The sequence below is a fragment of the Trachypithecus francoisi genome, unplaced genomic scaffold, assembly GCF_009764315.1.
Source record: "Trachypithecus francoisi isolate TF-2019V2 unplaced genomic scaffold, Tfra_2.0 Lachesis_group1, whole genome shotgun sequence".
Taxonomy (NCBI): domain Eukaryota; kingdom Metazoa; phylum Chordata; class Mammalia; order Primates; family Cercopithecidae; genus Trachypithecus; species Trachypithecus francoisi.
In genome coordinates, this window is record NW_022681454.1 from 102,098,407 (window position 1) to 102,113,554 (window position 15,148).

Here is a 15,148-nt window from a genome sequence, read left to right on the forward strand (position 1 = left end):
AGTCATACACATTATAGCATGAAAATGAAATACTAAGGTGAAATAGTTGGTTACTAGGACAATATAGAAATTATTTTAGGAAAACAGCATATACAAACACTCTGAAAGAGTTCCATTATTCTAGAAGAAAAGTGTGTCCAGGCTGATTAAAGCTGAAAGGATGAAATTGACTTAAATACAAACTCAAATTTATTTAACAGGCACATGTTTGGCTTATGATGAGCAACTCTTTAAGGTCCCGAGCTTCTAGTGCGTGTTTGCTTGTGCGTGTATGTACTTTAAACTCCTAAGAGTTTATATCAAGAAATAAAAAGTTAACAAAATATAAATTATATTAATGTAAGCAGCAAATATCTGTCATTCATATTTTGGTGCAGAGCAACAGTGAGAACGGAATTCTGGAACTGAAGTGAAGGAATCAGGCATCATACAGATCTGTAGACCAAGGCAGTATATCTCAGTCAAGTTGAGAAGCTGATTTTTGAGACACCACACAGGCAACCAGTTCTCTCACTTTATCAGTCTTTTCTTTCTTTTTTTTTTTTTTTTCAAAAGGAAAAACTATCCTACAGGATAAACAGATATGAGTAGATTGGTCTAATGAGTTTCCAATTCTAGGCTCATTTGAATTCAAAGAGGTGCCTCGGCCTCCTGGCTTCTCTTCAAAGATAGTTGATGTGGGGTGGGAAATGGCACTGCCTCATTTTACAGCCTGTGTCCCTGGCATTGTGCCAAGGAGTGGAGTTTTGCATTACTGAGTGGTTAGAGAAGAACTTCGTGTGCTACAAATTCTGCTTAGGTTTCTTTTTCTAAAGCTTACATTAGGTCTTTGGAACCAAGAAACAAAATAAGGAGAGAGGAGAGAGAGATTCAGAGGAGAAGAGGGAGATATTCTTCTTAGTACAGTTAGCATGCACAGACTTCTGCATACAGAATACTTAAACAGTTCATTGTATTGAAACACTTGCTTAAAAATGGCCCTAGCACTTGCCGCAATCCTGCTGTGTAGGAGTTAGCCAGGTTGTGTCTGCTCCCTCTAGACTATTCTATACATCAAGAACTAAAAAAGAAGAGTAATCGCAGCATGTGGCTGGATGCACATCAAAGCCAAGTTTGCTATGAATTATTTTCCTTCCTGTTCCTTTCATTCAGGTCATGAAGCATACATACTGCTACAGGAAAGGGCAAAAGGCAATGTCAAGTGCTGTGTAATTGTTGGGCTCTTTAGTGGCAAAGGCCAGCAATGTTGCAGCCAAAAGGGCATTTAAGAGTACAAGATGTGGGTTTTTAAATGGCATTCAAAAATCCCTAACTTATGGCAATCAAAAATTATCTGTTTTTAGTGTTTTTTTTAAATCTACCTTTTTAAAAATGCAAAGTGAAAGATATTTGTAATTTCTAAAATGTTTACTTTGAATTATAACCTCATGCAAACGTCAGACAGTATTAAAGTGACAGGAATCATAGAACTTCCCACTAAAAGCAAGAAAAAAATGCCTATTCTAAACACAGCTATCTTCAGAAATGCAGTGTTTTGTTATCTTTATGCTTTCACTCTTTTCTGTATATGTTCCCTGTCAGACTAGCTATTCTCACCTTGGATTTCAAGGTTCCTATTAATCACAAAATATTATAAATTATTTTCTCTTTTCTTTGTATTTTAAAAATTATTGAAGAAACACTGCAAAAAAAGGAAAATAAAAATGAGGACAGTAAAGACAATCAGCAGTCACATTCCAAAGCTAACTATTGTAGCATTGCAGTGAGTCCCTCACTTCACCATACTTTTTTCTTTACACACATACATTGACTAAAATAGGAACACTATATACTTCCTGTATGTCGACTTGCTACCTCATTCATCATCAATACCTTGTTTCAAAAAAAGCTGAGCTAATTTACATTCCCACTACTCTTACGTGAATTGTTCATTTATCCACTACTTGCCAACACTAGATACAAATAATATTGATATCTTTATAATTTGTAATGTTAAGGCCCAAATAGTATCCTGTTATTTTAATTTGCATTTTTCCTATGTACTTAACTATTTGTATTTCATTTCTAATGAATGATGTTTTTACATGATTATTCACTTTTACTAAGATGTTCATCTTTTTCTAATACATTTATAATGTCTCTTAATTAGTGCATATTAACCTTTGTCTTATGTATTATATATAATTTTTCCAGTTTATCATTTGACTTTTAATATAGTTTATGGCTGTTTTGGGCTCTGTTTTTAATGTATAAAATTTTACAGAGCTAAATTTTTAAATAGACATCACTTTTTTTCTACTGTGTCTTTCAGATTTTGTGTCTTCCTTAGAAATTCCAACGTTAGTTTATAAAGGATGATCCTATGATTTCTTCAAATTCCTATATGGTTTAATTTTTAGATTAAATATTTGATCTATCTCAAAATTATTTTAGTGTAAAGAATGAGGCCAAAATCCATTTTTCTTATTTTATTTATGGCTAGCTAATTCTCATAACATCTGATATTGAATAATTCATTTTTTCCCACTGAACAGGATTGTCAAATTTACCATGTACTCAATTTCTATACATATTTGTATCTATTTCTTGATTTTCTATTTTGTGCTACTCATTTGTCCATATATGTATCAATACCAAACTGCTTTTATTTTTGTAGTTTTATAATATAGTTTAATATTCAGTATCATTAGTCTCAGCTCAGTAGTTTTCTTTTACAATTTTTTGAGTATTCCTGCATATTCCCTTTCGATAAAAAACTTTTTATGAAAAAATGATATATAGCCATGTTTCAATAGCCAAATCATTCTGCAAGATTTGTCAAGAAAAATAGTAATTCCCTCTTCTCCTACCAGCCCCTAAATTCTCATTAGAATACATTATTTTCACATCTTCAGCTGACTCTTTTGGTATTTATCTTTATTACTCTAAAAATGTGCTTGCTTGTTTTCTTTTTAGATATTATCTATTAACTTACTCCTGTAGAAGACAAGAATTTATTTCTCTTTCCTATCCCTATCTCCTCTACACAACAAGCACACACACAAATGCTTTTTCCATTTCTCCATTCCCCCTAAGTGGTTACACTGTAATTTTGTTAGAGCAATAATCAATGTCTGAATTATTGTATCTAAGTAAATTTCTTTTCAGAGCTAAACCTCGAAGTGATTACTTATTTTTCTGTGAGTTAACAATTGCTGATTATCGTTTTCATTGTGCTCTCTTCCCCCTCCACTTCATCTACTTTCTCTGCTTCTTCTTGTTCTTCATTTAAACTCACAGCCAGTTAACTAAGTCATCTTTCAAGACAACCAGATGCATTATGTATGCTATCAATTTCATCTCCCCAAAAGCACCCCTTCCAGAGTCTTCAGTCCAGTTGAACTTGGACTGGTGACACTGGGTGCAGCCATCTTGTAGGAATTCCCCTCTCATCATCCTGGAGATTCAGTTTGCCTCTTTCCTGTGTTGGTTCTTCCTCATTTTGGTGGAGTACATCCTTCAATAGTGACTTCTATTTCTCACAGAATGCATGGGAAGTAAAATGTTGAGAACTTTGTAACTGAAATACTTTCCCTTTACTCTCACACTTGGTTTGAGTTTTATTTGGTATCGAATTCTAAATTGGAAACCATTCCCTTCAGAATTTAGAGGAAATTCTTTATCATTTTCTAGCTTTCATAGTTGTTATTAGAAATCTGAAACATTCTGATTCCTAACCATGCATTTATGCCTATGTGCTTATTTATTTCTCTGAAGGATTATAGAGTCTTTTTTTTTTATTATTATACTTTAAGTTCTAGGATACGTGTGCATAACGTACAGGTTTGTTACATATGTATACTTGCGCCATGTTGGTGTGCTGCACTCATCAACTCGTCAGCATCCATCAATTCGTCATTTATATCAGGTATAACTCCCAATGCAATCCCTGCCCCCTCCCCGCTCCCCATGATAGGCGCCGGTGTGTGATGTTCCCCTTCCCGAGTCCAAGTGATCTCATTGTTCAGTTCCCACCTATGAGTGAGAACATGCGGTGTTTGGTTTTCTCTTCTTGTGATAGTTTGCTAAGAATGATGGTTTCCAGCTGCATCCATGTCCCTACAAAGGACACAAACTCATCTTTTTTTATGGCTGCATAGTATTCCATGGTGTATATGTGCCACATTTTCTTAATCCAGTCTGTCACAGATGGACATTTGGGTTGGTTCCAAGTCTTTGCTATTGTGAATAGTGCCACAATAAACATACATGTGTATGTGTCTTTATAGCAGCATGATTTATAATCCTTTGGGTATATACCCAGTAGTGGGATGGCTCGATCATATGGTACATCTAGTTCTAGATCCTTGAGGAATTGCCATATTGTTTTCCATAGTGGTTGAACTAGTTTACAATCCCACCAACAGTGTAAAAGTGTTCCTATTTCTCCACATCCTCTCCAGCACCTGTTGTTTCCTGACTTTTGAATGATTGCCATTCTAACTGGTGTGAGATGGTATCTCATTGTGGTTTTGATTTGCATTTCTTTGATGGTGAGTGATGATGAGCATTTTTTCATGTGTCTGTTGGCTGTATGAATGTCTTCCTTTGAGAAATGTCTGTTCATATCCTTTGCCCACTTTTTGATGGGGTTGTTTGTTTTTTTTCTTGTAAATTTGTTTGAGTTCTTTGTAGGTTCTGGATATCAGCCCTTTGTCAGATGGGTAGGTTGCAAAAATTTTCTCCCATTCTGTAGGTTGCCTGTTCACTCTGATGGTAGTTTCTTTTCCTGTGCAGAAGCTCTTTAGTTTAATTAGATCACATTTGTCAATTTTGACTTTTGTTGCCGTTGCTTTTGGTGTTTTAGACATGAAGTCCTTGCCCATGCCTATGTCCTGAATGGTACTACCTAGGTTTCCTTCTAGGGTTTTTATGGTATTAGGTCTAACATTTAAGTCTCTAATCCATCTTGAATTAATTTTCGTATAAGGAGTAAGGAAAGGATCCAGTTTCAGCTTTCTACTTATGGCTAGCCAATTTTCCCAGCACCATTTATTAAATAGGGAATCCTTTCCCCATTTCTTGTTTCTCTCAGGTTTGTCAAAGATCAGATGGCTGTAGTTGTGTGGTATTATTTCTGAGGACTCTGTTCTGTTCCATTGGTCTCTATCTCTGTTTTGGTACCAGTACCATGCTGTTTTGGTTACTGTAGCCTTGTAGTATAGTTTGAAGTCAGGTAGCGTGATGCCTCCAGCTTTGTTCTTTTGACTTAGGATTGTCTTGGCAATGCAGGCTCTTTTTTGGTTCCATATGAACTTTAAAGCAGTTTTTTCCAATTCTGTGAAGAAACTCATTGGTAGCTTGATGGGGATGGCATTGAATCTATAAATAACCTTGGGCAGTATGGCCATTTTCACGATATTGATTCTTCCTATCAATGAGCATGGCATGTTCTTCCATTTGTTTGTGTCCTCTTTTATTTCACTGGGCAGTGATTTATAGTTCTCCTTGAAGAGGTCCTTGACATCCCTTGTAAGTTGGATTCCTAGGTATTTTATTCTCTTTGAAGCAATTGTGAATGGAAGTTCATTCATGATTTGGCTCTCTGTTTGTCTGTTACTGGTGTATAAGAATGCTTGTGATTTTTGCACATTAATTTTGTATCCTGAGACTTTGCTGAAGTTGCTTATCAGCTTAAGGAGATTTTGGGCTGAGACGATGGGGTTTTCTAAATATACAATCATGTCATCTGCAAACAGGGACAATTTGACTTCTTCTTTTCCTAACTGAATACCCTTTATTTCTTTCTCTTGCCTGATTGCCCTAGCCAGAACTTCCAACACTATGTTGAATAGGAGTGGTGAGAGAGGGCATCCCTGTCTTGTGCCAGTTTTCAAAGGGAATTTTTCCAGTTTATGCCCATTCAGTATGATATTGGCTGTGGGCTTGTCATAAATAGCTCTTATTATTTTGAGGTATGTTCCATCAATACCGAATTTATTAAGCGTTTTTAGCATGAAGTGCTGTTGAATTTTGTCAAAAGCCTTTTCTGCATCTATTGAGATAATCATGTGGTTCTTATCTTTGGTTCTGTTTCTATGCTGGATTACGTTTATTGATTTGCGAATGTTGAACCAGCCTTGCATCCCAGGGATGAAGCCCACTTGATCATGGTGGATAAGCTTTTTGATGTGCTGCTGAATCCAGTTTGCCAGTATTTTATTGAGGATTTTTGCATCGATGTTCATCAGGGATATTGGTCTAAAATTCTCTTTTGTTGTTGTGTCTCTGCCAGGCTTTGGTATCAGGATGATGTTGGCCTCATAAAATGAGTTAGGGAGGATTCCCTCTTTTTCTATTGATTGGAATAGTTTCAGAAGGAATGATACCAGCTCCTCCTTGTACCTCTGGTAGAATTCAGCTGTGAATCCATCTGGTCCTGGACTTTTTTTGGTGGGTAGGCTATTAATTGTTGCCTCCATTTCAGAGCCTGCTATTGGTCTATTCAGGGATTCAACTTCTTCCTGGTTTAGTCTTGGGAGAGTGTAAGTGACCAGGAAATTATCCATTTCTTCTAGATTTTCTAGTTGATTTGCGTAGAGGTGTTTATAGTATTCTCTGATGGTAGTTTGTATTTCTGTGGGGTCGGTGGTGATATCCCCTTTATCATTTTTTATTGCGTCTATTTGATTCTTCTCTCTTTTTTTCTTTATTAGTCTTGCTAGCGGTCTGTCAATTTTGTTGATCTTTTCAAAAAACCAACTCCTGGATTCATTGATTTTTTGGAGGGTTTTTGTGTCTGTATCTCCTTCACTTCTGCCCTGATCTTAGATATTTCTTGCCTTCTGCTAGCTTTTGAATGTGTTTGCTCTTGCTTCTCTAGTTCTTTTAATTGTGATGTTAGAGTGTCAATTTTAGATCTTTCCAGCTTTCTCTTGTGGGCATTTAGTGCTATAAATTTCCCTCTACACACTGCTTTAAATGTGTCCCAGAGATTCTGGTATGTTGTATCTTTGTTCTCATTGGTTTCAAAGAACATCTTTATTTCTGCCTTCATTTCAGTATGTACCCAGTAGTCATTCAGGAGCAGGTTGTTCAGTTTCCATGTAGTTGAGCGGTTTTGATTGAGTTTCTTAGTCCTGAGTTCTAGGTTGATTGTGCTGTGGTCTGAGAGACAGTTTGTTATAATTTCTGTTCTTTTACATTTGCTGAGGAGTGCTTTACTTCCAATTATGTGGTCAATTTTGGAATAAGTGCGATGTGGTGCTGAGAAGAATGTATATTCTGTTGATTTGGGGTGGAGAGTTCTATAGATGTCTATTAGGTCCGCTTGGTGCAGAGATGAGTTCAATTCCTGGATATCTTTGTTAACTTTTTGTCTCATTGATCTGTGTAATGTTGACAGTGGAGTGTTGAAGTCTCCCATTATTATTGTATGGGAGTCTAAGTCTCTTTGTAAGTCTCTAGGGACTTGCTTTATGAATCTGGGTGCTCCTGTATTGGGTGCATATATATTTAGGATAGTTAGCTCTTCCTGTTGAATTGATCCCTTTACCATTATGTAATGGCCTTCTTTGTCTCTTTTGATCTTTGATGGTTTAAAGTCTGTTTTATCAGAGACTAGGATTGCAACTCCTGCTTTTTTTGTTCCCCATTTGCTTGGTAGATCTTCCTCCATCCCTTTATTTTGAGCCTATGTATGTCTCTGCATGTGAGATGGGTCTCCTGAATACAGCAGACTGATGGGTCTTGACTCTTTATCCAGTTTGCCAGTCTGTGTCTTTTAATTGGAGCATTTAGTCCATTTACATTTAAGGTTAATATTGTTATGTGTGAACTTGATCCTGCCATTATGATATTAACTGGTGGTTTTGCTTGTTAGTTGATGCAGTTTCTTCCTAGCCTCGATGGTCTTTACATTTTGGCATGTTTTTGCAATGGCTGGTACCGGTTGTTCCTTTCCATGTTTAGGGCTTCCTTCAGGGTGTCTTGTAAGGCAGGCCCGGTGGTGACAAAATTTCTAAGCATTTGCTTATCTGTAAAGGATTTTATTTCTCCTTCACTTATGAAACTTAGTTTGGCTGGATATGAAATTCTGGGTTGAAAATTCTTTTCTTTAAGAATGTTGAATATTGGCCCCCACTCTCTTCTGGCTTGTAGAGTTTCTGCCGAGAGACCTGCTGTTAGTCTGATGGGCTTCCCTTTGTGAGTAACCTGACCTTTCTCTCTGGCTGCCCTTAAGATTTTTTCCTTCATTTCAACTTTGGTGAATCTGGCAATTATGTGTCTTGGAGTTGCTCTTCTGGAGGAGTATCTTTGTGGCATTCTCTGTATTTCCTGAATTTGAATGTTGGCCTGCCCTACTAGGTTGGGGAAGTTCTGGATGATATCCTGAAGAGTGTTTTCCAACTTGGTTCCATTTTCCCCCTCACTTTCAGGCACCCCAGTCAGACATAGATTTGGTCTTTTTACATAATCCCATACTTCTTGCAGGCTTTGTTCATTTCTTTTTCTTCTTTTTTCTTTTGGTTTCTCTTCTTGCTTCGTTTCATTCACTTGATCCTCAATCGCTGATACTCTTTCTTCCAGTTGATCGAGTTGGTTACTGAAGCTTGTGCATTTGTCACATATTTCTCGTGTCATGGTTTTAATCTCTGTCATTTCGTTTATGACCTTCTCTGCATTAATTATTCTTGCTGTCAATTCTTCCACTCTTTTTTCAAGATTTTTAGTTTCTTTGTGCTGGGTACGTAATTCCTCCTTTAGCTCTGAGATGTTTGTTGGACTGAAGCCTTCTTCTCTCATCTCGTCAAAGTCATTCTCTCACCAGCTTCGATCCATTGCTGACGATGAGCTGCGCTCCTTTGCAGGGGGAGATACACTCTTATTTTTGAATTTCCAGCTTTTCTGCCCTGCTTTTTCCCCATCTTTGTGGTTTTATCTGCCTCTGGTCTTTGATGATGGTGACGTACTGATGGGGTTTTGGTATAGGTGTCCTTCCTGTTTGATAGTTTTCCTTCTAGCAGTCAGGACCCTCAGCTGCAGGTCTGTTGGGGATTGCTTGAGGTCCACTCCAGACCCTGTTTGCCTGGGTATCAGCAGCAGAGGTTGCAGAAGATAGAATATTGCTGAACAGCGAGTGTACCTGTCTGATTCTTACTTTGGAAGCTTCCTCTTGGGGGTGTACTCCACCCTGTGAGGTGTCGGGTGTCAGACTGCCCCTAGTGGGGGATGTCTCCCAGTTAGGCTACTCAGGGGTCAGTGACCCACTTGAGCAGGCAGTCTGCCCCTTCTCAGATCTCAACCTCCGTGTTGGGAGATCCACTGCTCTCTTCAAAGCTGTCAGATGGAGTCGTTTGCGCCTGCAGAGGTTCCTGCTGCTTTTGTTGTTGTTGTTGTTTAGCTGTGCCCTGTCCCCAGAGGTGGAGTCTACAGAGACAGGCAGGTTTCCTTGAGCTGCTGTGAGCTCCACCCAGTTCGAGCTTCCCATTGGCTTTGTTTACCTACTTAAGCCTCAGCAATGACGGGTGCCCCTCCCCCAGCCTTGCTGCTGCCTTGCAGTTAGATCTCAGACTGCTGTGCTAGCAATGAGGGAGGCTCCGTGGCTGTGGGACCCTCCTGGCCAGGTGTGGGATACAATCTCCTGGTGTGCCCGTTTGCTCAAAGCACAGTATTGGGGTGGGAGTCACCCGATTTTCCAGGTGTTGTGTGTCTCAGTTCCCCTGGCTAGGAAAAGGGACTCCCTTCCCCCTTGTGCTTCCCAGGTGAGGTGATGCCTCGCCCTGCTTCAGCTCTCTCTGGTTCGGCTGCAGCAGCTGACCAGCACTGATTGTCCGGCACTCCCTAGTGTGATGACCCTAGTACCTCAGTTGAAAATGCAGAAATCACCGGTGTTCTGTGTCGCTCGTGCTGGGAGTTGGAGACTGGAGCTGTTCCTCTTGGGCCATCTTGCTCCGCCTAGAGTCTTTTCTTTGTCCTTAGTACTCTGAAGTTCATGAATTCCAAGGTGTGACTCAATTTCTTCCATTGCACTGGACACTTAGTGAGTTCTTCTAACCTGCAAACTCCTGTCTTTTTCTTGAATTATTTCACTCACTATTTACTCCTCATATTTGCTTTATTTTACCTTCCTGTGATTCTATTAGTAGATGATGAGCTTCCTAGAGCAGTCCTCTAATTTTCTCATTTTTTTTTCTATTTTCTATTCTTTCATGTATTTATTCTTCTCTTTGGAATGTTTCAAAACATTATCTCCAACACTTGTAAGAATTAGACACTTTCTTAAGCAGATTTTCAATGGACCTTCCTTATTTTGGTATCTGACCCCTCATTCCCTATTTCCATGGGTAACCAGTGCCTCTAATTGATTAACATTTGCAAAATGTTTGAACATTGCCTTACCATTTCACTGGTTCTCTCTGGTCTGTTACATCAATTACTATTCATTTATCTCCTTTATGTCTTCTAATTTAATTATAATTATTATGTATTTATTTTCACCATTATCTTTTATTTATGACAAAAACTCTTTATTTGTGTAACAATATATAGTTTCCTTTAAAATTGACTTAGGTGTTTTAGAAGGAGAATAAGTTGAAAAACACTCAGTAACAGCATAGATGCTTGTGGCTACTGTAAAATAAATATTAAATTTAGGATACTTGTGATCAAGAAATAAAGGAAATTCAAAGTAATATAGTTAATAGTTACATAATTATTCTTTTTTTACTTATTTTCTCCTTCCCATTAAGAAATATAGATGTGTTGCATGTTTAATATCTAATTTTTTTTGTTTTCCAGCATAGTGTTTATACTATTTAAATGTCATTTTAATTTTCATTGTACTTTTTTCTTGTATTTGATGTGAAACTCTGCAGCAAAACTGGATGCTGCTAAAACAAAGCCAGCTGTGTTTACTTGACTTTGTAAAGACCCAAAAATAATTTGTAATGAGATTAGTGTAGCTACTTTGGCACTAAATACTTGCCAAAATATTCATGATAAGACAGAGGAAGATGAAATAGAATTACAAATTAATAAGTAGTTTAGTTTTTGGCCCAATGTGTATGGGCAATTGTTATACATTTGTTTACTTACTGTGGGGAGTCATGGGATAATTGACTTCCTGGCTGAGATGGGTTATATCACACATAGGACTCATCTGCCTCACATGGTTATCAGAACTTAATCTTACTGTGGGAGACTAGATGGGGTGAATTTTGTGGCATTGAAAGCATGGAGTATTATTATCTTATAACACTCCCTCTATCTTTTCTACCGTATTGCTTCTCTGTGCGATGCAGATATCTGAATATCATTGCTCATCACTTGGGCAACTGTGTCAAGTATATCTCCAGACACAAAAGTGTCTGGAAGATTTCTCATTTTTGAGAATGCCTTTTTTTGAATTTGTATTTATGACTTTTTAGGAGGAACAACAATCCTTTATAATTAATATTATTGTCATTTGAAATATAAAAGGGAAAGATAGAACTTTGATCCCAAACAGTGATGAAAAAAGTAATGATACAATCTAGACAAAATGAGGAAGAACCAACAAAAGAAAGAAACAAAGATAATCTCTAGGATGGTGGGAGGGGAATTCCTGCAAGATGACTGCACATCTGGGTTTTTGTTTTTTATAATTAAAATAAAAGCACATATATAACAAAAGACTTCACTAATAAACTATTTTATTAAAGTTGAATTTATATTGATTTAAATGTTTGATTATATTTATATTTTGATATAAAGTCTTTTAGTGATTTTTAAAAATTAAATGAGCTAACATTTAAAAAACTCAGAAGAAATTCTGATTATATTCATATAGATAATATGATTTCCTCTAATCAAGTTAATACCTTTCATATCCTTGACTCGTTTCTTATTTAAGGGAATTATTTCTATTTAAGTGACTAAACTGTTGTATTATTGAAGAATCTCTGCTTATGATAGATAAGAAAATGTGCTTTATATTTAAAGGTTTTGCTACTGATATACTATCAGTTAGAAAATACCTTTCGGGTTTTTCTTTTTTTTTTTTTTTTAGTTATTTTTTCAGTATAAATACTGAAAACAGTTTTCAATATTTATAACAGATTTATTTTAAAAATCTACTTCACTCAGTCCTCTTGGAAACCAATAATCAATCTCTCCTTCCCTCCCTCTTTCCGAGTCTCTCTTTTACCCACTTTCTGCCTCCTTCCCCTTCTGTTGCCTTCCCTCCTTACCTTCCTTTTTTTCTTCCTTAATAGATTTGGTGCAAATAGGTATGAAGTAGAAGATACAGCCTATTGAAGCGACTCTTTACTCCCCTGCAGATCTTTAATATTTATTCTGGTTTTCTTTTTAAAAAATGTTGCCTTTGGGTTTGCTTTAGTCTTTGTCTCTCTTATGCTATCATCATTTTCTCTGCATGTGAACAAAATTCCTCAGTCATTTATTCACATTTTTGGAAAAAATGTTCAGTATAAAATAAAAGCACGTTACAGAAAATCTAAGAACTCTATCATTTCTCAGTCTACAAATATGCATTGAGAGAATACTGTATGCCATGCGGGAGGTATAGTGGTGACAGGGAAACTGATCATAAACTGGCAAACAGGGAAACAAGATGATTCCAGATAGTGATCGGTGATATGATAAAATCAAATGGAGAGATGTGATAGTGACTAGGTTATGTTTGTGAATGTATGTGCATGTGTATTTCTGCACATGTGTGCATGTACATGTGATAATACATTATTTTGTTTCTCATTTATCAAATGAAATTAATTAGATGGTCTCTAAGATGCCTTCCTACTTTTTTTTTTTTTTTTTTTTTTTTTGCGACAGGCTGTCACTCTATTGCCTAGGCTGGAGTGCAGTGGCTCACTGAAGCCTCGACTTCCTCAGCTTAAACAATCTGCCTACCTCAGCCTCCCGCGTATGTGAGACTACAGGTGTATGCCACTGTGCCTGGCTGACTTTTGTATTTTTTTCTAGAGATGGGGTTTTGCCATGTTGCCCAGGCTGGTCTTGAACTCCTGGGCTCAAGTAATCTACCTTCCTTGGCCTCCCAGAGTGCTGGGATTACAGGCCCGAGCCACTGTGCCTGGCCCCTGATCCTTTCTAATGATGCGACTTTTCTAATTTTGTTCAACATTTTTACAGCTGTTTTACTGCTCTAATAATATGGTCAGTCATTTATCCATAGTAATACTTTAAAAAAGTATTGAAGTATAAAACATCCACCTATTGGGATTTGAAAACAGTGTCTGTATTTCCTATCTACAGTGTATCTTTACTTGTCTCTGCATAAAGAAGCTTTCAGAAATCACTGCCTTCTGTCTGAATGATCAATGAGAGTGGGTCAGACAATGGCATGACCATGCTTGTAGCTTCTTCCCCTCCTGTGAACTGCCTAACTGGTTGGAATGGCTCCAACCTTGTCTCAGAAGTTGCTAAAGGAAAAGTCAGGCATGAGTCTCACTTTTGTATAGTCATTTGAAGATCTGTTGACTAAGAATTCCATATGGAATGTCATTGTGTGATAACAATGATTAGTGACAGGGATAGTAATAAAAACTAGAGAATTACCACATTCATCAGAAGTCCCTTTTGGGGACTGTGCTAGAACCTCCAAAACATTGTAAATGCAACTTCTCAATTTGGTGGAAGAGAGAGGCCAAGACTTCCTTTTGACTATACCTTGCAAGTCTCTGTTTAGATTTTTAAATGGTTATTCTCCTCAATAATAATCACAAAAATGCCATCAGAAAAATGCATTTTTCCGTGTTGTCATGGTAAAATACATTCTGAAATTGTTTCCCATTATATTATAAAGCCACTATAAAAAACCTTGTAAACTGTACATGGCATAAGGATGAAAATCATGCTTTCAGACCATTTGGTGGAAAGATATACTTGTTTCTTTTAGATTTTTGTTTCATAGTAGGGTCTTTCAGACTTGCTTCTTTCTGTCATCTTTTGTTCTTACTTGTATTTAGAAATTTTAGACATACAAATGAAAAAAAGAGAAAAAGTTTTAGAAGTAATCATAAAAACACATAAAAATGAAAATGAGTTAATAAAACATATGTTTGTGAAACGATATCATTTATCTCTATTGTAGAGGCAAACCAAACTTATTGGACATGGGCTCTTTGATGATCAAACCAATTCAACGTGTGATGAAATACCCCCTATTACTGTGCGAACTTCGGAATTCCACCCCTCCCTCTCACCCAGATTACAGAGCACTGGATGATGCTTTTGCTACTGTGAAGGACATTAATGTTAACATCAATGAACTTAAAAGAAGGAAAGATTTAGGTAGGAAGAGACATGATGAATTGGTTGTTTTCCATTATTGGAGTGTTCACTTTATGTTTCTGAGAATCAGAATGTTTAAGTAGTTATAGTAGCTGCAGTGAACTGATCATTTGAAATCTAGAATTAGAAGCTGGGGAGAAGAGTGTGGTTTTGCCTTGCCAGCTGGGTTAAGGAGAAGATTAAGAGGCACAAAAAATGAAATTAAAAAATAAATCAAGCAGCCATATACTCAGCTTCATTGGACCACTGCAATCCTGATGACATATTGTGGGATGCAGGTACCCATTGCATATAGTCCTCCTGTCACTGGAGATAGGTGTGGTAAGAAGGAGAAATGACCACGTTGCAGTAGCAGTGGGAAGCGAATCCTGAAAGCATCCAGAAAAGGGGTAGATCCAGGTGACGGGGGCCATCTAGTATGTTGGATTAATCTGGTTCTAGCACACAGAGAATGGAGCTTTGGGGGTAATAATTTCTCTACTGATGTGAGCAAGTATACTTCTTTCTAGAATTAACAAATTATTGTTAAATATTTGTAAACTAAAATATAAAATGAATGTTTAATGTAAAATTTCAAAACAGGAGGGATAATTACATGGTTCCTATACATCCCAGAGGTAGTAATGCATTGAGCTAGGCTGTGGGTCCTCCCTCAGTGTGATTTGTGATCATATAAGTTCTTAGTTGGCATTGTACTCCTAATATTAAATCTCAGTTTGACATTAAAGCCACAGGAGTACTTTAGAGCTAAATGGTCCAATCACTTTATTTATTTTTGTTTTATTTTCTGATATTTATTTCAAAAGTCGTATATTTGTATTAGTAAATTAAAAAGAAAGGTGCAGAGTAAAAAGTA

At 37.0% G+C, this 15,148-nt stretch overlaps 1 protein-coding gene across 1 annotated transcript in view; it reads left to right on the forward strand.

Annotated features, from left to right (window-relative positions):
* The window catches only part of ARHGEF38 (Rho guanine nucleotide exchange factor 38), a 134,401-nt gene that overhangs the window by 87,468 nt on the left and 31,785 nt on the right, over positions 1 to 15,148 (forward strand). Inside the window, exon 6 of the mRNA XM_033214915.1 lies at positions 14,093 to 14,292. Coding sequence (XP_033070806.1) covers positions 14,093 to 14,292 — 200 coding nt within the window. The remainder of the gene's footprint in view (positions 1 to 14,092; positions 14,293 to 15,148) is intronic.